Source organism: Scyliorhinus canicula, chromosome 5 (assembly GCF_902713615.1).
Source record: "Scyliorhinus canicula chromosome 5, sScyCan1.1, whole genome shotgun sequence".
NCBI classification, from domain to species: domain Eukaryota; kingdom Metazoa; phylum Chordata; class Chondrichthyes; order Carcharhiniformes; family Scyliorhinidae; genus Scyliorhinus; species Scyliorhinus canicula.
Genome location: NC_052150.1, coordinates 102,882,052 through 102,905,141, shown reverse-complemented (window position 1 = coordinate 102,905,141; position 23,090 = coordinate 102,882,052). Strand labels below are relative to the sequence as shown.

The 23,090-nt window shown below is 43.5% G+C and overlaps 1 protein-coding gene across 3 annotated transcripts in view; it reads left to right on the top strand.

The window, feature by feature from the left end:
- LOC119966167 (aryl hydrocarbon receptor-like) overlaps positions 1 to 18,687 on the top strand; it is a 235,249-nt gene extending 216,562 nt beyond the window's left edge. For 2 of the 3 annotated variants that reach the window (XM_038797465.1, XM_038797467.1), the window contains 2 exons: positions 581 to 2,270; positions 12,594 to 18,687. In XM_038797465.1, the coding sequence (XP_038653393.1) occupies positions 581 to 2,270; positions 12,594 to 12,734 (1,831 nt within the window). In that variant the 3' untranslated portion in view covers positions 12,735 to 18,687. Of the gene's footprint in view, positions 1 to 580; positions 2,271 to 11,543; positions 11,699 to 12,593 lie in introns of those variants that run through there. The other variant, XM_038797466.1, reaches the window with a different exon arrangement.
- The last annotated feature ends 4,403 nt before the right edge of the window (positions 18,688 to 23,090 follow it).

Genomic DNA, 23,090 nt, shown 5'->3' with positions numbered 1-23,090 from the left:
ATCAGGCTTTTTCTGAGCACCATGGTCTTTTGGAAACTATTTTGGATGCTGCTCCATTCCCTTTGATACCAAATAAACAATATTTAATCTACATGGTTATATTTGATTCCCAATTCACCTAATATTCCAGTTTTTTCTTCAATTGGAAATCTGGGCACTGTGATTAAAGCTTCAGTTTCCTTGGATAAGTAATACAAATGACTGAATTCATAAAAAAAAAAAATAAGCTTCAATGCTACAGATGAGGACAGTGTTTTATCAGAGCCATTGGATAAAATATACATTTAATCAAATTACCGAAAGTGAGAATATCATGGCAAACCTCCTGGAATTGTCTTTTACTTCCCACGGCTTTTTCCCCCTTCTGCTCCATTTGAACGATGAAAGTTTTTATTTGCATTTATAATTCCAAGTTCATTCCTTAACTAGGGGTCCTGAAACCTAGTAGGCTATCTTAATATTTTGGATATTTAGACAACATCATCTTTGAGAGCATCATTACATTAGAAAAAACGATGTTTTGAGTGTTTGGATCTACCATAGATGTTTATAACAAAAGTGAATTTTTCTTCCTATTCAGGGAAGAAGAAGGGGAAGAGAATTTGCAGAAACGAACCTTGCAGTTGCCTTTTAATTTTGCAACTGGGGAGGCTCTGCTGTACGAAGGAAATTGCTCAATGCTTGGATTAATGGATCCTACAGTTCATAAAAGCAAAGGAAATGTTGCAACGGCTATAGCAGAATCAAGAGGGCAAGAATCAGTAGATCCAAATTCCCTCCTTGGTTCAATGTTAAAACAAGATAAATCAATTTATGTATCTGCCCCTTCACAACTTCAGAATTTATGCTTGAGCGAAGAAGCAGAATTAAGTGACCTGTTTCCTAGAAATTGGGAAGAGATTCTATTCGGTGAACATAACAGTATAGGGAAGATGGAGCATGCCAATTGTACTCGGCAGCAAAAGCCTTTTCCTGCACCTGAAGAAAACGTAGATGATCTGGCAAATAACATTGGTAGTGAGCTTTATAACACTATGAAAAGCCTTGATATTGGACTGGAAGATTTTGATCTCCTATACCAAGATGAGACATTCCTTCGGGTAAATTGTGATGAGACTGGAGATTTATCTAATATTTCACTGAACGAGGAAATTCTAACGTATGTTCAGGAATCATTGAAAAAGAGGTCAGACTGCATGTATTCAAATTGTATGCAACAAAAACCACTTAATTCAAGCTCAAGTTGCATGATGCAGCAACCTCTAACACACTTTCAGCAACAGCAACCTCCAACACAACAGTACCAACAGCAGCAACAACCTCTGACACAACAGTACCAACAGCAGCAACAACCTCTGGCACAACAACAGCAACAACCTCGAACACAACAGCAACAACCTTCAACGCAACAGTACCAACAGCAACAACAAGCTCTAACACAACAACAGCAACAACCTTCAACGCAACAGTACCAACAGCAACAACAAGCTCTAACACAACAGTACCAAAAGCAGCAACAACCTTCAATGCAACAGTACCAACAGAAGCAACAACCTTCAGCGCAACAGTTCCAACAGCAACAACAGCCTCTAACACAACAGTTCCAACAGCAACAACAGCCTCTAACACAACAGTACCAACAGCAGCAACAACCTCCGACACAACAGTACCAACAGCAGCAACAACCTCCGACACAACAGCAGCAACAACCTCTAACACAACAGTGCCAACAACCTCCAACACGACAGCAGCAACCAGAACATCAGTTGCAGCTATGTCAGAAAATGAAGCATATGAAAGTCAATGGAGTGTTCACAAACTGGAACTTTGGCAGCAACCAATTAACCAATGGTCAGGAGGAAGTGTTTGATTTCTCTGGCTTAGACAGCACAGCATCTGGATTGCAGTATAAATCTGAATTTAGTGCTATCCCTTCAGCTTGTCAGCAAGACTTTCTATTGTACCAGCAGGCAGCTGCTGTCCCAGCTGAAAATTCTAACATCAATCAAACAAATATGCCAGCAGGTGGCTTTCAAACACCAAACTATACCACAGTTAGTGGCTTGGAAGACTACCTGGACTGTGTGGAACAACATTCAGAAATTCAGGATTATAGTGCAGTAAACCCATTACTTGACCTAATTACACCACAGACATGTTATTCCGGTGCCATGTCAATGATCCCATGTCTAACAGAAAATGATTTGTCCTGTATGGATACTGTGCAACACAATCCTGCAAGCTCTGGTCAACAGCCATTTTTAGCCAAGGTAAATATACTCTTTTAATTTATTTTCTGAATGTGGATATCTCTGGCAAGGTTAATGTTAATTGCCCATCTCCAGTGGTCCCAAGGTAGTGTTGGACCACTTAAGAGGGCACTAAACAGCAAACGATATTGGCATGGAACTGGCATCAGAGGCCAGACTGGGTAAGGACAGTATGTTCCCTTCTCTAAAAAAAACTTGATTAACTTATTCAGTCTTTTGCAACCTTCCTGTAGTTACACAGTCACTTTTCTCCATCAATATCAGTTTTCTTGGTTTCCAGATTTTCTTTCAAATTAGTTCAAATTCATAAACAACCTTTTCAGCTCTTCATTTTTTGGATTGTTAGTCTAGGCATAAGGCTTATTCGTCAAGGAAGATCACACTACTATTAAATCCTTGAATATCTAACATCTATTAACTTTAATGTTAATTATCCTACATTGCCACAAAGGTGTAATAAGTCAGTATTTTACATTAATGAGATCTTTTAGCATTTTTCAGCGTGATTTAACAGGACAAGTTCTAAGTGCCATGGCGAGCAAGGTTTCCCACAAACTCCTCGAAGGCTGCTATCGAACGGCATTTAGTCCTTTTTTTGGGGTCCTAGCGAGATCCTCACCGGGCAAGCCCACACTTATCTTCAGCGCTGGGAGCTGAGTTCACTGGCTAGACTGGCTCCTCAGAGATCGGGCAACCGTTTTGAAGTGTGCCCCCCGATCTCTGAGTGAGCTTGGGGGTTCTCACATCACCACCCAAGGGCAGTGTCACACCCTGCACACATGGGCATTACCCCCATACCCCCCCTCACCTAGTGAGGACCGCTGAGCCCTCTTTCCCCCCCCCCCTTTCAGACTATCCCACACCCCTTTTTGTCCTCCCCCTTTCCAGCAACCCCATCCTGCAAATCCCGAACATTTGGGAGGCCACCCATGCCGGCCCTTCAACCCCTATTATCCATACTCCCCCTTATCTCATCTATCACAGGTCTCACTCTCCTCAGGACTGGACCCTTGGCAGTGCCACCCTGGCACCTTCTCAATGCTCCTGTCAGCCTGGCCGTGCCACCTTGGCAGGGCCAAGGTGCATTCTGGGCAGTGCTAATGTGCCATGTGCTGGGAGAGCGCCAGATTTCCAACCTGCCCCGTCCTGGACCACCCAGGGGCCTCCAACAGCTTGGGAGACCCACTGAGGTGCTGTTCCGCCTTGTCCTCATTTATGTGGACCAGTGCTAATCGTCACTCGTGGGACCTCTTGCTGGCCAGCCTGTTAGATCCCAGGAGGCTATTGGATTTGGCACCCATCTCTTTAATGAGATGGAGATTGACCTTAATTGGTGATTATTGTTTTTCCACCACGCCTCAGCGAGTTCCAGAATCTGCCAATGGGAGCAAGCTGATTAGATCGCAAATCACTTGGTGTCTGATGAGATTCCCGATTCATGTCACTCCTGTGATCGAACCGGTTGGCATGGACGAGGTTCCCGATTCATGTTACTCCTGTGATCGAACCGGCTGGCATGGATGCTTGCCAGGTGTGACGACGCCATTAAATTGCAGCCTTATGTATTAGGTTTCATAACCATGAAAAATAAAAAGTTGCCCATATACACCATATTTTATAAACTTCTGATGTAATGGAACAAAATGTTTGATAGTGCATGTACATTAAAAGTTCACCACGGCATACTTCCTTCTTCTCACACTTGCGCTATCAGCTAAAAATTCAAAGCATAAAGAACTTGTATTTATGTTCAGGAGAAAGCTCCAACACTGCTTGGAATACTGTTATGAGATGACAGATAAGGCCTTGAATTAACATCCCATTCAAAAGACATCACCACTAACAGTGCAGCACTCTCTCTGTGCCAACCTATATTTGTACTCGGGTCTTTGAAATGGAAACTCTCAGCCTTCTGCCGCAAGAGGTGAGAGAGCTACCACTGAATCATTTACCGCTATAAGCAAAGTACAAAATTCAGCTCTTTAGTGCTGGTAGTTTTGGCAACTATGGATGGAGTTTTGAATACATAACGAGTGTCGCAGATTCCTCTCACTGCAGCTGATGCCGAACACCATCTTGGTGGGAATGTACATACAGAGATATTCAGAGTAAGCAGATTGTGGTCAGTCAGTGTCTAATGCTTATTTGATGCCAGTGTTGCCATTGTGAACCTCACCACTCTAGTGAATGCCCTGTCTTAGAAACACACAGCTGACCTTGCATTCAGCAGCACCAAGGACTCTTCAGTTCCAATTCAACAGTATTAGCGCTATTTAAAGGGGTAATCAACAACTTTGAGGTCAGTTGCTACTTACTTGCTGTGTTTGAATTTGAGGACGTGCTGGATATTTTGAGACGTTGGTGAAATCTGCAAGGAGTGATGGGGAAAACATTAATTGTGACTGCAAGGGCTTTGTGAGCACTACTTACTCATAATCATGGTGCCTTAGTAGCAGTTCACCTTGGGCTGCAGCATGAGAGGGAGATTATGTAGATCCACCCAATAAAACAAGATTCCGACAGAATACAGGCAAGAGGCTGTATCCACCTTTGGTCTTCTGGGAGCACTTTGTTGTGTTATGCTTCTTCATGAAGCATAAAGCTGCTTCCTTGATGTATACTCCGACAAAGGAAGGTTCAGACTTGGAGATAGCTTTCACATATTTATTGAACAGTTAAAAATTCTGCTACTTGTGTTCGACTCTCCTGCTAATATTCCTATAGTAACTCAAGCTAACTAACCAGTCTGCTCTAATCCATGCGGTGGGTGTGATGCTTCCTGATCTATCCCTGTCTCTCTGAGTGTCGCCTATGGAAAGAGAAAGAGCATGTGTGCCGTGTCCTTTTATATGGGTAGCCCCCTTGTGGTAGTGTCGCCTCTGGGTGTGTCTTGACTGCCCATCGGTTGTGTCCTATCTTACTGACCTATTGGTTGAATGTCTGTGTGTCATGATGTCTCTGGTGCTCCCTCGAGTGTTTATTTAGTCCTAGTGTATTTGCATTAACCTCTTGTGTATTTACAGTGATGCATATCACCACATCCCCTCCTTTTTTCGTGTTACATATTTTCTGTACATGGTTAAAGAAAATTGAACAAAATAGGTAGATACGTGATGACATGTACAAATCATGATGACGGTGATGATTATACAATAGCAACTAATATGTATGAATCCAAAGTTCATAAATTAATATGGTCGAGTGGCTTTCTTGTTTTGTTGGTGAAGTGGTGATGTTGATGGTGGCATGTCCTTGTGAACGCCGTCAGTGTCCCTGTGCTTAAGGAACCAAGAAGTGGTCAAATCACTTTGTTATCTGATTTGGACTCTTTTTTTTCGATGCTTGTGGTAGCGATGCAGTATGTCATCTGTGTCGTCCGACCTGGACTGTTTCTTGTGATTGCGATATTGATGCAGTATGTCAGCTGTCTTTAGAGCTGGTCTACTTGTTTGCAGTGGAGCAAACTTATCTGCCTTGAAAGCTTGTCTGTAGTTACATAGTCCTGCATTTTCAGAGTTGTACCATGTCGTACCAGTCATTGTTCCAGTGTTGTTGGTTTTGTCGTGCTTGTTGTTGACGTTGGTGCCTTTGGTACACTTCTTGTTGTTTTTGTAGGTTTTGTTGTGTTTGTTGCGCTCAGTTACCACACTGAGTGGAGCATTCGAGTCCTTCACAAAGTTACTTGTGTCAGTGTCCTTTGTCGCATCTGCTGTCTCACTGAGCGTGCCGTCTCTGATTCCTAGGCGCTCCCTGTCTGGAGTCCTGTCCAGTTCACTAGAATCATCCTTGGCTTGTCGATGCTCCCCGTCTGGAGTCCTTTCTGGTTCACCTGAATCAGCTTTTGTTTCTTGACACTCCCCGTCCGGAGTCATTTCAGGTTCACTTCAATCATCTGAGGTGTCACTTGAGTCATCTGAGGTGTCTTGATGCTCCCCGTCCGGAGTCAAAACCTTCAGGAATGCATTTTCTCGTGGAGAGGCTCGAGTGGATGAGGTTTGAATTAAGGTGGTGTCACTGGAGTCACTAGTAGCCTCACTTTGATTGTCGAGTGCCTCTGTACATACTAGCGGAGTACAGTAAGTCTCGCTGTCATGTTGCACATCTTATATGGGAATTGTGATGCCTTTGTCACTTGTCGCACATACAGTGTGTAGACCTTCAGCATCTTCTTGCTGGTTAAATGAGCTGGGTAGACTGTCAGAGTCTTCTTCTGGTGGCTCAGATAATCTGGGTAGACTGTCATAGTCTTTTTGTTGTTCATGTGAGCGTGGTAGACTGTCATAGTCTTCTTGCTGTGCACTTGAACATGGTAGACTGTCATAGTCTGCTGCTGGTTGCTCAGATGAGGTTGCTAGTCCTTCATGGTCTTGTTCATGCAAGGACTGCACTCTGGAGTCTTGCGTTGCTTCCAACGTGGAGTCTGTCAACGAGCTCGCTGTGGAGGCTTGTATCGCTCGCTCTGCGGGGTCTTTCAGCGTTCCCTTTGTGGAATCGCGCATTGGTCTCACTGTGGAGTCTATCTGTGCGCTCTCAACGGAGACGTGCAGTGGTCTCGCTGTGGAGTCTTACTGTGTTCTCTGTCTCTTGGTGTCAGGCCGCAGCAGAATCCTGTACTTCTGGGTTAAGATGTCGTCTGTGCTGGGCTGAGGATCCTCAAATCCAAAGAACTTGTCCTTGTCTGTGTCGGCTTCTTCACTGTACAACACACCTCGTTGCAGTTCGGATTTGGTGCTGAGGTCGCCACGTCCAATGATGAAATCATCTTCCGAGTCGTAGCCTTCAAGAACCATATCATCACTTTTTGTGTCGGAGCTGTTATTGTGCTCGCGATGTCCAAAGAAGTAATCAAAGTCTGTGTCGTAGTCTTCAAGGACTAAATCATCTCTTAGGGCAGTGCTAACTGCTTGCTGCAGGGTTCTGCCGAGGTTACTTTCAGCTACTGGTTGAAGTTCAGGCATGGTGCTGTCGTTCCAGGTGAAAGAATTGTGTTTTCTGGCTTTAAATTTTTTTTTTACTGTTTTAGGATATTTCCCCTTTAAGTGGCCGTGGTCCGGGGCCTCTGACGTCATGACGCTGGTGACGTAGAGCGTAGGAATAGATTGCGCATGCACAGATCGCTTTTCCAGTACTTTGCGCTTTTTGCAACTGCGCATGCGCGGCTTCTCGCGCATGCGAAAACAGACCTTCCTGTTCTGTGCGCTCTTTGCGCAACTGCGCATGCGCGAGAACGCTTCTTTTGGGGAACTGCGCATGTGCGGCTCCTTTCCCAAGATGGCTGCCAATCAAAACTGCCGCTTTCTGCATTTGTAGGCCTACCTTGGCCTCGTGTTGAGTATTGGTGCCTCTTTTAACGTCCTCTCTTGTGTGTTCCTCGCAGTATTCTTGAAACTTGTCCAGGACTGCCTGGAAGTCTCTCTTGTCTTGCCCTTTGGAGTACTTGAAGGTCTTGAAGATTTCTGCTCCTCTTGCACCCGCAATGGTGATCAGAAGCTTTATTTTCTCTGCATCTGCCATGCCATCTAGGTTGGACGCTACCAGGTAGATCTCGCATCTCTGCCTGAACACACACCAGTTTTCACTGAGATTGCCATGGTAACTGAGCCGCTGTGGAACCGGAATCTCGAACATCTTGCCTGGGTGCTGTTGCTGGAAGTCACAGATTTGTTGAGTTGAACTATAGAGATTCAACAAGCACTCACTGGTACCATGTTGTGTTATGCTTCTTCATGAAGCATAAGCTGTTTCCTTGATGTATACTCTGACAAAAGGAAGGTTCAGACTTGGAGATAGCTTTCACACATTTATTGAACAGTTAAAAACTCTGCTACTTGTTTTCGACTCTCCTGATAATCTTCCTATAGTAACTCAATCTAACTACCCAGTCTGCTCTAATCCATGCGGTGGGTGTGATGCTTCCTGATCTGCCCCTGTCTCTCTGAGTGTCGCCTATGGAAAGAGAAAGAGCATGTGTGCCCTGTCCTTTTATATGGGTAGCCCCTTGTGGTAGTGTCACCTCTGGGTGTGTCTTGACTGCCCATTGGTCTTGTCCTATCTTACTGACCTATTGGTTGAATGCCTGCATTTCATGATGTCTCTGGTGCTCCCTCTAGTGTTTTAGTCTTCGTGTATTTGCATTAACCCCTTATGTATTTACAGTGATGCATATCACCACACACAGTTCTTCCACCAAAGTGTGGAGTAGTATGTTTCTCAGCTGTGCTTTACAAAAGAGGTGCTTGGAACTCTGTCACTTCTTGGAACCAGACCTGCAGCCTTGAATAAGGACAAGGACAGCACTACCACTAGCTGAAGGTGACTGCGGCCCTGAATTTCTACCCGTTTGGATCCTTGTGGGCTGGGACAAATAGAATATGCCTGCACCAGAGAAAAGCAGTTTTAATGCATATATAACATTGCCTAGTTAGCGGCCTTCCCCATGCTGCAGAATGCCATTGCCGACTGAGAATGTACAGCCACTGCAACAGCAAAGCATGCCACTCATTGAAGTTCATGTGTAACCATTCTGGTGAGTGCCTGCTATCCTTGATGCATTCATTCTGTGTCTCTGCTGGACCAGCAATCTTTCATTCATCGCATCAAATGAGAAAGTGGCCCCTTGGTGATGAGAGCTATGGTGCTGCATCACAGCTGGCCCATACTTGGCTGGCATGAGAGCCGTGCTACCACAAGAAACATCATCAAACAGACATTTGGGGTACTAATGTAATGATTCTGGTGCCTTAACCGTTCTGCAGGAGTGCTCATCCTGCTGCATCCTGCGTAACATGGACATCATAAAGGCACTGCTGTTTCTCCACACCTTCTCCTGCCCCAACGGCCAAGATTTCGGAAACCGTTGGATCAGTGATATGTAGAATGCATAGATGATAGTAGACATGATAAGACCATAAGACAAGAGCAGTATTAGACCATTCGGCCCATCAAGTCTGCTCTGCCATTCAATCATGGCTGATACGTTTCTCATCCCCATTCTCCTGCCTTCTCCCCATAACCCTTCATTCCCTTATTAATCAAGAACCTATCTATCTGTCTTAAAGACCTCAGTGATTGGCCTCCACAGCCATCTGCGGCAAAGAGTTCCACTGATTCACCACCGTCTGGCTGAAGAAATTCCTCCTCATCTCTGGATCGTCCCTTCAGTCTGAGGTTGTGGCCTCGGGTTCTAGTTTTTCCTATTAGTGGAAACACCCCCTCCACATATATTCTTTCCAGGCCTCTCAGTATCCTGTAATTTTTAATAAGCTTCCCCCCTCAACTTTCTAAACTCCAACAAGTACAGACCCAGACTCCTCAACCACTCCTCATACGACAAGCTCTTCTTTCCAGAGATCATTCTTGTCAACCTCCTCTGGACGCTTTCCAAGGCCAACACATCCTTCCATAGATTCTGTGATTCTGTAAATTCTGTGAGGTCTAGTTGCAATGCACTCTTGTTCACTGACTCACCGCATAAAGGTGCCACCTCTGGGTTACCCAGTAATAGTGCCAATATCTGACCAGAGATTGAATGAACCATGTTTCTCCTTCTTCAGGCTGTTCTTCCTCTAGGACTTCAACCTCCCACATTACTGCCCGGCAAGGTGTCAATTCTTGGGAAGCATAAAGATAGGAGGGCAGAGTTGGGATTGAGAAAATGGGGGAAGCAAGAGATACATGATAACAAATCAATAGTTTGCAGGATGAGAATGAAATAGGATTTGGGAAGTTGGATTAGGAAGGAATATGCTATCCTGTATCAGCTCAGTCATTAGACACTGACTAATAACAGCCTCTCCAAAGATGGCCAGCATTTTCTCCTCAATGAAAGAGCACACATGCATCCTTTTCCTGCCTCCTGTCAGGTGGCTGCTATTGTTATCAGTCTTTGGACATCTTTGGAGAGAAAAGTGTGTCAGTTATTGTGCTGCAGTGTGTTTGATTGATGTGACGGCCACAGTTGAATACACCCATGTGTGCAAGCTATCAAATATGACTGTGCAGATTGAAGGCAGTGTTAAATGTGTGAGGATGTGTTGAGGCTATGAATGTGAGGTATATGTCATGGTTGATAGAGACATTTGGTAAGCCGGAGAAGAGGCTATGGTGATGCAGTGTGAGGCTAATAGTGACATGTGAAGAGCCATTCACTGACCTTGACCAGTTGTCTTCTGTAAGTCATTAAACTTTTCTTGGAATGCGTCCAGGTCTTCTGGGATTGTTTGTTGAATGACTATCTGCTTTCTTAGGATCTGCCTGGAGAATCTCTTGGCCCCTTGAGGGCAGTGAACCTTTCTCTCTCCCTGCTCTAAGCCTCCAACTCAACTTTAGTGAACCTTGGGGCATGCTCTTTGGCGTGTTGTGCCATTTTTGCATGTAGGTTCTTCCTGGTCTTCCACTCCTCTGCCACCACTTCAGACCTGCTGTAGCCAGAAGGCACCTTATCTTTAAGTAGTGTGGGTTAGTTTTAAATAGTGATAGCCTTACACAATCGTGGGCCTCTGCTGAGGAATGCTGCCACTCAGCAATGTGTTTACCGCTGGACTGCGTGCCATGATAATTATCATAGGCAAGAGACAAAGTTTGCAGGCTGCCTGCATCACTTTGACAGGTGTGGGCTAATCGTCTCATCATGCTCCAGTGCCTATATTCAGGAGCTACGGTGATATCTATTTCAGTCACCAATAGCTCTCCTCATCAGATTTAGAATTCATCATAAATTTCAGTTTTAAAGTTTCTGAAACAAGCCAGCTCTTAGTATCATTAAATGTGTGTTGTTAATTACTGACAGCTATGAGATAATGGCACATATCCAAGAAACAATGTTAAAATACTGAATTAATTGTTTGCAGTTCTCCTTAAGAAATTTACATATTAGTGCTTTAAAACCTTGGACAGACACGAGCTTCCCATTCCCCATACCTGTGTCAGACCTGTGTCCTACCTTGCCTTCACTGCTGACAAACCTCAGGAATCTGCTAGTGAGCCAAACCTAGAATTCCTTCCTTCGATCTGCCAAACCACAGATTCCTTCTTCACTGTGGTGCCAGACCGTAGAACTCTGACCCCAGTGCTACCAAACCCAGGGCTGCCCTTCAGTGCAGCTAAATCCCAGGCTTTCTCCCTAATTACTACTGCTACCTGTTTACAACCGATACATTTTCACATCAATATTGTTGTCATCCTGAGTATTAAAAATGGTAAGCTAGGAAAATTAAGTAGCTGTGTCAAAGAATGTAGAGAAAATAATAACTGTTCCATTTATGTTTTTTACAGAATAATGGACAGTTGCAGAAGCCAGCATGCCATTGAATGTTTTGTGTTAGTGTCATAAGAATGTCACTTTAAGAAATGTTTGTCTGCTCAAGACTGCAGTGATGTCAGAGTGTGGGTGGAGCTGAGCTCTGGCTCTGCTTTTTAGTTTCACTTTGAGAAAAGCTTGGGTGTGTCTGTTTTTTTGGTTTTGTTTCAGTATTGGAGCTGCAGCAAGCCACAGAAGGTGTAATGTTATTCTCTCTGCCATGTAAAGACTATCTCTTGAGCATTTGCTGAATTCAGAGTGATAACTGTTCTCAGTAGTGAATTTAAACCTGATGTGCTTCTGTTAAAAGTTTTGTTTTTATGCCTTATGGATGTTAAAAGGAAAGTTTAACGATTACTTAGTGTTGTATTCTTTGGGGGTTGTATTTGAATTGATGGTTGCTAAGATGTTCACTGTATGTTTTAAAAAGGTTCACTTGAGTTCATAGAATAAACATTGTTTTGCTTTAAAAAATAGTTTTCAATTTCTGCTGTACCTCACCTGTAGAGTGGGCCGTGTGCTCCCCATACCGCAATCTATTAAAAGTCGTGGGTCAGGTGAACTCCATGATACACTTTGGGGGTCTCTAAATCCTAGCACATAACATTAGAAATTGATGATAAATAATTGAAAATAACTATGGTTATTTTTATTAAATTCATATAAGGATATAGATGTAATTTTAAATTTGAGCATTGATTTGATATCACATTTTTTGAACAGATGTAAGCAACCTCCCAAAGGAAAATTGAAGTGATTTATAACCTAGAACCTGGGATTAAATTGGCCTGAATCTCATTGTCAGCTGCTGGTGTTCTATACTACATGCTGAATGTACTTTTTTAGTTTTGCTTCCAAAAGAAATTAGCACATAATTAATTTCAGCTTTTAGTACAACTTAAAGATTTGAAAAAGTTTGGAATTATTGAACATCGGGTTGTTCACCGATACCCAGTAATTATCAGTTGAATGTTGGCAGTGGATTTTTTTTTTAACTGAAAACACGTTTTTCTTTGCCTCAACAGACCCAAACTGGATTTAATGATGGAAACAGTAATGAAGTCTATCCAGATATATTCAATAACGTGAATTACACACGGGTTCCACACGATCATCCAAGAGAGCCTGGATCCTACTCGGATCAGTCATGTAGTGGCTTTATGTAGACGATCGTAGAGATTGCTGTCCCGTGAAAAGTGTGAAAGTGTTTTTATGTTGCTTACTGAAAGGAAAGACATTTGTATGTACAATGTGAAGGGACACAGAGCTTCTAAACTGAAAAAAAACTATAAGGAGCAGGAGACTGATTGCACTGTGCTGGACTTTATCGTGGGCCCTACAGTCTTCAGATGGCATGATGCTGTTTTATGGCTGGTGTTTGAGTCTGGCTTCTTGCACTAAGAGTGCGTATGTCTTTTGTTAGACTTTTTATGTGAAATATGAAGTTCTTCCTTCACAGCAAATGAGCTCTTTCAAAATGTTCCATTAGATTTGGGGTAATAGGACTCAGCACAGAGTATTAATTTAAAATGAATCAACTTTTACAATATCTGTAAAAGCAGGTTATTCCAATAATCAATATCAGTATATTAAAAGTAAAAAGATCATGTTCATATTTTTTAACAGATATAATTTTGCCAAACGGAAATGGCCTTTCCAAATTCTTGTGCGCTATAAGATCTTGACAGCCATTTTTCCTTTTCATCTTCCTTCCATACTATAAATATTATGGCACTTTAAAGCAGTTGTAATACAATTACAGACTGCTGTACAGTACTAAAATCATAAGATAATTCTTCTGCAGAGCAGCTGGCAGCAAATACAAAAATACATTTTGTTATATTTATCACAAATTGATATAAATCTAAATATTTGTACTAGCTCCCTGCCTTGGTGGTGGTAGTAGTAATTCAAGCTCAGATTACTTTTGAGCTTAACATTTAACACCATTTATGGATGTTTTCTAAATGGTGTCCCACGTGCTCTAATATTGAAATGTTGAAGCACCCTGTTTACCATAGTAACTTCCCTGAAGACTAAATCAGCAGAAATTATTTTTAGTAACAGAAAGGTATCCTACAGAAGCTGGATAAGTAGAATTACACAATAGGAAACATTAGAATAAGTAGTTAATTCCAGTTGCCAGAAATGTCACTTAATTAAAATTATTAATTGTGAAGATCTTTTACCCACTAAAGCAGGAGTCTGTTAGACCCCATTTCATATCCTCCTTTTACAGTAAATGTATGTAACTTTTCTATTGAATGTGCATTTTAGTTGAGAATAAAATATTCCACCACTAAAAGGGTTACAAGTATATGATAAATTGTTCATGCCTTCAGGAAATTTTCAATATCAGGGAACAACCACTGATTAAAGTGGGTATCTTTAGAAACATCTGTGCACCAATTTTTCCTCCTCCTGCTTTAAGTTGCACTGCTGCACAGACTTCCAACAATGGATACCTGCTTTCTAGGATGGCATGTCTTAACAATTGTCAAGTCAACCATTGCTATCATTGTTTCTACAAAATATTCTGGCAGATAATTTAAATAGAAATGATCTTCCAGCAGTTGTACTATGCAGGGATGTCTCGTTTTGACTTTAATTCATTGAAACCTGTGCCTGATCCCATGAACCATGATATATTAAGTGTATTTTTTTTTAAAAGGAATGTTCTATGCAGCTACCTTGTTTGTGTAACTGGTTGTTTTACAGACGGTGACCGGTCCTGCACGTGGCACGTTGGCAGCATGTAACAAGAAGACAATATTGAGAATTATTCTGTCTCAATAAGAAAATTTACATTTTAGTTGCAGTACTTTCTTCAACATAGCATATATGTGCTATAAGCACACAGCCTCAGTTAGTGTACCTACCTGTTGTATATTGCACTCTTTACGGGAAAAAGATACTTAAAGCTCTCATTGATTCAGTGAGCAGATAAAATAAATGACTACAATAAACATTTGCTTTAATTATTAAAAGCTAATATCTATAGTTTATCAAAGAAAAAGTACTTTCAAGACATTTACTTTATCAGACAGGTTTTGTCAACTTATGAAACATCAATACTGGTGCAAAATGTACCTTTTATTATCAGTAATTGTGATTGATTTTGTACATGTTCCAATTTACACTTAATTGTCCTTGTAAAAATAATTTTATTTTAAAATGAATTTATTACATTTTTTAAACTTTGCTGGTTGTATATGTAAAAACCAAAACGCAATATGCCAGGCTAATATTGTGGGATTTTAAAATATTCTCCCAGTTCAGCTGTCACTACCTGTTTTTAAATGGAGAATTTGAGCTGGGTGTTACATGAATTTAGTTTTCTTGTCACTTAACAGGAGACCCAGGGCGGGATTCTCCAGCCTTGCAGCCACATGCCTCTCGACAGCGGGATTCTCTGCTCCATCCGCTCGCTGTCAATGGGAATTCCCATTGGAGCCACCCCACATCGCCGGGAAACCCATGGGCTGGGGTGCACTGCCAGCAGGACCAAAGAATCCAACCGTCAGCGAACGGCTGGAGAATTCCAGCCCCAATATACGCGCCCTTCAGGCTGGAAACATTTGTAATCCCTCAAACAAAAAAGAGCATTTCATATTGCACACCAAATTAGAGTCAGGTTTGCAAAAGCATGCTTTAAAATGGAGATTCAGACATAAGTCTTCCATTCCCCTTGTTTTAAAAAAGAAACTGCACGGAATACATGCTCATTATGATTTATTTTACTAACCTATTCCAGAAGGCGGTGATGCTGTGAAATAGTTACTTATTAACATATAGCCTAACTAGTTTCTTTAATATAATGTTGCGTTGCCCTCAACACAGTTTATTGTATGAGCCCATCACAGTGCTTGTGGGTCTTTCATGCTTGATCAGTTATGGTCTGTAACTTTACTGAGTATCCCTGAGTGGTGTAAATATGTTTCCAAATCCAAATGCACAAAGCTGTGCTCATCACGTTGAAAGAGATCTGCCGCACACTAAATTATCTTAACTCTGATTTGATCTATATATCCAACACCACTGCATGTTTGTGCTCAGTTTTGTATCACCTGAAAACTTGTGAATAGTTTCAAATCATGAAGCTGATGACTACAAATCATTCAAACCAGAGTGCTGCAGGATCACAAATTTTTATACGCAAGCTTGCAGTGACAAATTATGGATAATATCTGACCATTAACCTTTAACTTAAAGATGGCTTTTGAGAAAGATTGTATGAGAGTCCAGGAAGTATTTTTTACCTTGGTTTCCAGACTGTTTCAATAAGGTACCAACTAAATGGCCATGTGGGAAGTTCATGGGTGGGATTTTCCCTGAGGGCTTCTGAACCCCACTATCAGGTAGAAATATGGGGTTAGAAGCCTGCACATTGTGGGAAACAGTCACTCCTTGTGATTTTCCCTGCGGCAACTAATTAATTAATGGCCAACGGGTGGGCAGGCTGCCCAATAAAAGATGACAGCATTTGAAGCTGGAGGGCCAATTGGAAACCTTGCAGTTTCAAAGCTGCAGCAGGAAGCAGTGGAAGAAAAGTGAGCAAGAGGACACTTCAAAATGGAGGTACCCTTGTTCCAACTTTTAAAAATTTAAATTAAAAAATAGCTTTTGCAGACCAGGCCATCATAGCGATAGGGAGCCCTTTTACAGGGTGGCCTATGGCTGCTCTTGTACCTGTGCAGTTAGGGAGGACTCTGCAACACTGTATCCAATCCCCCTCCCCCCACAAACACACATATAACTCCACCCCATGTCTGCTATCAGGAAGGTGCCGCTAAACAGCTAAACTGGCACCCGTGGCTGCCAGAATCTAGTTCTGATTGGAAGATGACATTCTGCTCCTGTTAACGGGTATTAATAGGCTCTTAATGACTTGGAATAGCCACTTGTCGCATGTGGATGGGTAGGTTTGCCAACCCTTAGTCTTACTTCTACAAAAGTTACCCTCGATAGAATAGAGCACACAGGCCTACCAAACTTGGTTCAGCCTAAAACTCATACTCTATGTTTCTGAAATTTCACAGTCCCTACTCCACCTTTGGAAGTACACACCACAGCATGGACTTGGTCACTGCCCCACACCATGAAGACAGTGTCATTACATAGCTAGGGGAGAGAATCTGCATCAGTGGAGGCTCTCTGTTATTCTAATGGGGATGTTTAGAGGGCCAAAGGGAGCAATGGGCAACATCTGGAATCTGTTGCATTTTTTTTTAGTGAAGTCTTGGTCCTGCCAGATGCAAGATCTCCATCTCACTTGGCCTTATGAGTATTGTACTGAGAGGGATTGCTGGGCTAGCCCAGGAATTCACAAGACATTCCCTTAATGGGCGGGATTTTCAATGTTCGTCTGCAGCATGTTTTGTGGTGGCTGAGGCGGTCCACCATTGGCCGGTGGTGGCATCTTCTGGTTTTCCATTGTTTTCATCTCCCTACTGCAGGTTCCCTGTCGTTGGGGATTCGCTGTTGGCGAGACCGGATGATCCCACCAGCGCAAAGGTTGGGAAATTCTGGCCAATGTCGCTATTAGCCATTTGGGGAACACTTTGAACAACGGTCAACCACACATAGGCCAACTCAGTGATCTTTTCTAATAATCATCTATGTGGCACTTCATAAAGGGGAGTTTGTTTATTGATAAACTATTATTATTCCCCATTGCTGTCATCGGCTAATTTAGATCCTTCCTCCAAGAACTCAAGAAAAACGGGTGGAAAATACTGGAAAATCTCAGCTTATCTGACAGAATCTGTGGAAAGAAAAGGGAGCTAACATCATCCAGAATCGAAATGTTCGTTCCTTTTTCTCCCCACAGATGCTGTCAGACCTGCTGAGATTGTCCAGTATTTCCTGCTGTTGTTTCAGATTCCAGCATCTGCAGTTATTTGCTTTTGTAGAAAAAGAGGGGCTTTGTATCAGATCCCTCACATGCTTTCCAGTATATTCCTCATAGCCAATGTTAAATTTATTTCCTTTATTAAAAATGATGACAACATGATTCCATTGGAATTGGAGAAGACTTCATAGTTCTGTCTTAAATTATATCAAATTAAGCAGCTAGATCAGTCTTCCTAGTGCCTTAATCATAGATAAGATTGTCTCTGCAGTTACTTCCATGGAATCAATTACAATCACACCACTTTATAGTTTTATTGGCATCTTAGAATTGTCCGAAACTTAAAAGTGATGTGGTGGGGGCGGAGATCAAGATCCAGATTAAAAGAGAGATTACAAGATGCTCAAGACACTTTTCATTTAGAAGAGCTGGACTCCATGAACCCTTGTCTCTTAGTTATCCTGACAGGAGAGAGCTGACACCTAACCTTATTTTGGTGTCACTCACCTTGTTTTATGTAAGACCACATGTAAAAGGAACAAATATCCTTCAACACTATCAACCATCGTAACCTTGATTGTAAAGAGAATGAATTGAGCACCTGCCTTCTCACTTTATAAATCTGAAAACTGGCCCCCAAGGAGCATTAAGTGCATTTTGGATTTGAAGTGTGGAATTGGTTTTCATTGTAAATCCTGAATAACTTTTTAAAGGTATGTGAATGTGATGAACAGTAGCTAGGTCTACAAACACTGTATTAAAGGTTTAAAGGGACAGCATTATTGTACAAGAGTACTGTTTGTGAACTACAGCTGTATCATATAAACTATTAAGCCAAATACAAACTACCATGTTACTAAGTGCCAAATATTTAGTACTACCCATGTACTGACTTATCAGAATTTACTTTTGTTGTACATATTAACATAACTACCCATTAGTGTTTTGGCCAATAGTTTCTACAGCAGCTGAGCCTCAGTAGTATACAATGAGATGGTATATGCAAGGGCAGTGGTGACTGCACTAGCACCATAAATATTTGGAAGTACACATTCTGCTCTTTGCCTTCTTTTATGTTAATGTGTTTAAACAGTATTACTGTAAATGTTTCCTGTACATTTTTTGACTTTCTAATTGTTTTGCTCACACATAGCTACGTCCACACACACTGTACATGTTTCTCTTAAAATATGGTTTGTAACAAACTCACTGACTTTCAGTGAAGTTTGTAAATTTTCAATATTGTAATAAAAGTTCACTGAATGTGATTTGGGTTGAGTATCATTTTATGCAAATCAGAAAATAAACAACGGGCAGGATTCCTTGTTTGGGAGACTCTGGGCTGGATTCTCCGATTCTGGGGCTATGCCCCACACAGGCGTGGGAATGTTGGCATTTTGCGTCAATCAAAATGGCACAAAACGGCCACCAATTCCCCGTTTTGCTGGGGGTGAGCATGCCAGTAGTGTAGAGCTCCCAGCTGTAGCTGCTGATGCGACCTGGAGAATTGCCGGGTCCGAGGGTGCTTATGCGCACGGTGGCGGCCAGCAGTGGCTGCACCGTGCTACAAGGCAGGGGCCGCACGCGGACCAGGCCCACAAAATAGTTTCTCTCCCCCCCCCCCCCATTTGGCCCGCTCACGTGCCCCGGGCTACCTCCCCCGCCCCCCACAGTGGCCCCAGCCCCTAATCTGCAACCCCTCCCCCGGCTAAAGATCGGCCCTCCCCCAACTATGGCGGTGCTGAACTGAGTCCGCAGCTGCTTTGCCGAGTTCCCAATCGGTGAGACCATGAGTGATGCACGCTGTCGGGAACTGGGCCGATCCGGGGGTGGGATCCTCAGGCAATGTCCTGAAGCCGTCGATACGGCACATGGTCTTTGGAGGGGCGGGGCATCGCAGACGCGTGCCGCCCCCTATTTGGTTGGAAACTTGGATTCTCCAGGCAATCTCCGAATGTGATTTCAGCGTCAGCGACCGCAGAATCCAGCCCTATGTTCTTCCGCTGGAGCTAAATTGCTCCAGTTTTATGATCCTCTTGTGGTCGGAAAGCTGGATGCAGTTCAGTGTTCCATGTCATGCAGATTTATGCATAGCGCGGAATACGAATAATTCCCAGGGAATCCTGCTATTGGGCCGCCATCTTGAGCGTGGGGCCTCATAGCGAGGTCCCGTTGCCAAGCACCCCCCCCCCCATTGCAAATCAGCCCCGACCTACAATGCACAGATGCCCCCCATCCTGGATTGTTTAGGTGCATCCCCTGCCCCCAAGTATGGGGCTGACCGACTCGCCCCACCCCAGAGACTCCTGTAATAGGGGGCACCCCCCCAGGAACCCCCTCCAAAGACTCCCGTCCCCCTCCTCCCATTCATACAGGACCCCCTCCCCAGTAGTGGGACTCCTGTTTGGAAGCTAGAGAGCAATCCAGACGCGGCAGCGGGAAGCATTATAGCTCTAATACTTACCTTGCAGCTCCATTCCTCCAAGGAGAGCAGCTGTGCCTGGTTTCCACAGATCTATTATCTGAAAGCCATTCATAGGTAGGATGGAAGCTCAGAGCGAGAACAATCAGAGTTGTTATCTCTGGGTTGTTGCCCGTGCCACGTGATAGTGAGATGAGGAATAGGGAGAGAGAGCAATTAAACACGTGGCTACAGGGATGGTGCAGGCGGGAGGGATTCAGATTTCTGGATAACTGGGGCTCTTTCTGGGGAAGGTGGGACCTCTATAGACAGGATGGTCTACATCTGAACCTGAGGGGCACCAATATCCTGGGGGGGAGATTTGTTAGTGCTCTTTGGGGGGGGTTTAAACTAATTCAGCAGGGGCATGGGAACCTGGATTGTAGTTTTGGGGTACGGGAGATTGAGAGTCTCGAGGTCAGGAGCACAGATTTGACTTCGCAGGAGGGTGCCAGTGTTCAGGTAGGTGGTTTGAAGTGTGTCTACTTCAATGCCAGGAGTATACGAAATAAGGTAGGGGAACTGGCAGCATGGGTTGGTACCTGGGACTTCGATGTTGTGGCCATTTCAGAGACATGGATAGAGCAGGGACAGGAATGGTTGTTGCAGGTTACGGGGTTTAGGTGTTTTAGTAAGCTCAGAGAAGGGGGCAAAAGAGGGGGAGGTGTGGCACTGCTAGTCAAGGACAGTATTACGGTGGCGGAAAAGATGCTAGATGGGGACTCTTCTTCCGAGGTAGTATGGGCTGAGGTTAGAAACAGGAAAGGAGAGGTCACCCTGTGGGAGTTTTCTATAGGTCACCTAATAGTTCTAGGGATGTAGAGGAAAGGATGGCGAAGATGATTCTGGAAAAGAGCAAAAGTAACAGGGTAGTTGTTATGGGAGACTTTAACTTTCCAAATATTGACTGGAAAAGATATAGTTTGAGTACATTAGATGGGTCGTTCTTTGTACAATGTGTGCAGGAGGGTTTCCTGACACAATATGTTGACAGGCCAACAAGAGGCGAGGCCACATTGGATTTGGTTTTGGGTAATGAACCAGGCCAGGTGTTAGATCTGGAGGTAGCTGAGCACTTTGGAGACAGTGACCACAATTTGGTGACCTTTACGTAAGTGATGGAAAGGGATAAGTATACCCTGCAGGGCAAGAGTTATAGCTGGGGAAGGGCAATTATGATGCCATTAGACATGACTTAGGATGTGTAGGTTGGAGAAGTAGGCTGCAGGGTTGGGCACACTGGATATGTGGAGCTTGTTCAAGGAACAGCTATTGCATGTTCTTGATAAGTACGTACCAGTCAGGCAGGGAGGAAGGGGTCGAGCGAGGGAACCGTGGTTTACCAAAGAAGTGGAATCTCTTGTTAAGAGGAAGGGGCTGGTTTAGCTCACAAGGCTAAATCGCTGGCTTATAAAGCAGGCCAGCAGCACGGTTCGATTCCCGTACCAGCCTCCCCGGACAGGCGCCGGAATGTGGCGACTAGGGGCTTTTCACAGTAACTTCATTGAAGCCTACTCGTGACAATAAGCGATTTTCATTTCATTTTCATTTCAGAAGGAGGCCTATGTGAAGATGAGGCGTGAAGTTTCAGTTGGGGCGCTTGATAGTTACAAGGAAGCGAGGAAGGATCTAAAGAGAGAGCTAAGACGAGCAAGGAGGGGACATGAGAAGTCTTTGGCAGGTAGGATCAAGGAAAACCCAAAAGCTTTCTATAGGTATGTCAGGAATAAAAGAATGACTAGGGTAAGAGTAGGGCCAGTCAAGGACAGTGGTGGGAAGTTGTGTGTGGAGGCTGAGGAGATAAGCGAGATACTAAATGAATACTTTTCGTCAGTATTCACTCAGGAAAAAGATAATGTTGTGGAGGAGAATGCTGAGACCCAGGCTATTAGAATAGATGGCATTGAGGTGTGTAGGGAAGAAGTGTTGGCAATTCTGGACAAGGTGAAAATAGATAAGTCCCCGGGGCCTGATGGGATTTATCCTAGGAATCTCTGAGAAGCCAGGGAAGAGATTGCTGAGCCTTTGGCTTTGATTTTTATGTCATCATTGGCTACAGGAATAGTGCCAGAGGACTGGAGGATAGCAAATGTGGTCCCTTTGTTCAAGAAGGGGAGTAGAGATAACCCCGGTAACTATAGGCCGGTGAGCCGCACGTCTGTTGTGGGTAAAGTCTTGGAGAGGATTATAAGAGATACGATTTATAATCATCTAGATAGGAATAATATGATTAGGGATAGTCAGCATGGTTTTGTGAAGGGTAGGTCATGCCTCACAAACCTTATCGAGTTCTTTGAGAAGGTGACTGAACAGGTGGATGAGGGTAGAGCAGTTGATGTGGTGTATATGGATTTCAGTAAAGCGTTTGATAAGGTTCCCCACGGTCGGCTATTGCAGAAAATACGGAGGCTGGGGATTGAGGGTGATTTAGAGATGTGGATCAGAAATTGGCTAGTTGAAAGAAGACAGAGGGTGGTGGTTGATGGCAAATGTTCAGAATGGAGTTCAGTTACGAGTGGCGTACCACAAGGATCTGTTCTGGGGCCGTTGCTGTTTGTCATTTTTATAAATGACCTAGAGGAGGGAGCAGAAGGATGGGTAAGTAAATTTGCAGACGACACTAAAGTCGGTGGAGTTGTAGACAGTGTGGAAGGATGTTGCAGGTTACAGAGGGACATAGATAAGCTGCAGAGCTGGGCTGAGAGGTGGCAAATGGAGTTTAATGTAGAGAAGTGTGAGGTGATTCACTTTGGAAAGAATAACAGGAATGCGGAATATTTGGCTAATGGTAAAATTCGTGGCAGTGTGGATGAGCAGAGGGATCTCGGTGTCCATGTACATAGATCCCTGAAAGTTGCCACCCAGGTTGATAGGGTTGTGAAGAAGGCCTATGGTGTGTTGGCCTTTATTGGTAGAGGGATTGAGTTCCGGAGCCATGAGGTCATGTTGCAGCTGTACAAAACTCTGGTACGGCCGCATTTGGAGTATTGCATACAGTTCTGGTCGCCTCATTATAGGAAGGACGTGGAAGCTTTGGAACGGGTGCAGAGGAGATATACCAGGATGTTGCCTGGTATGGAGGGAAAATCTTATGAGGAAAGGCTGATGGATTTGAGGTTGTTTTCGTTAGAGAGAAGGTTAAGAGGTGACTTAATAGAGGCATACAAAATGACCAGAGGGTTAGATAGGGTGGACAGTGAGAGCCTTCTC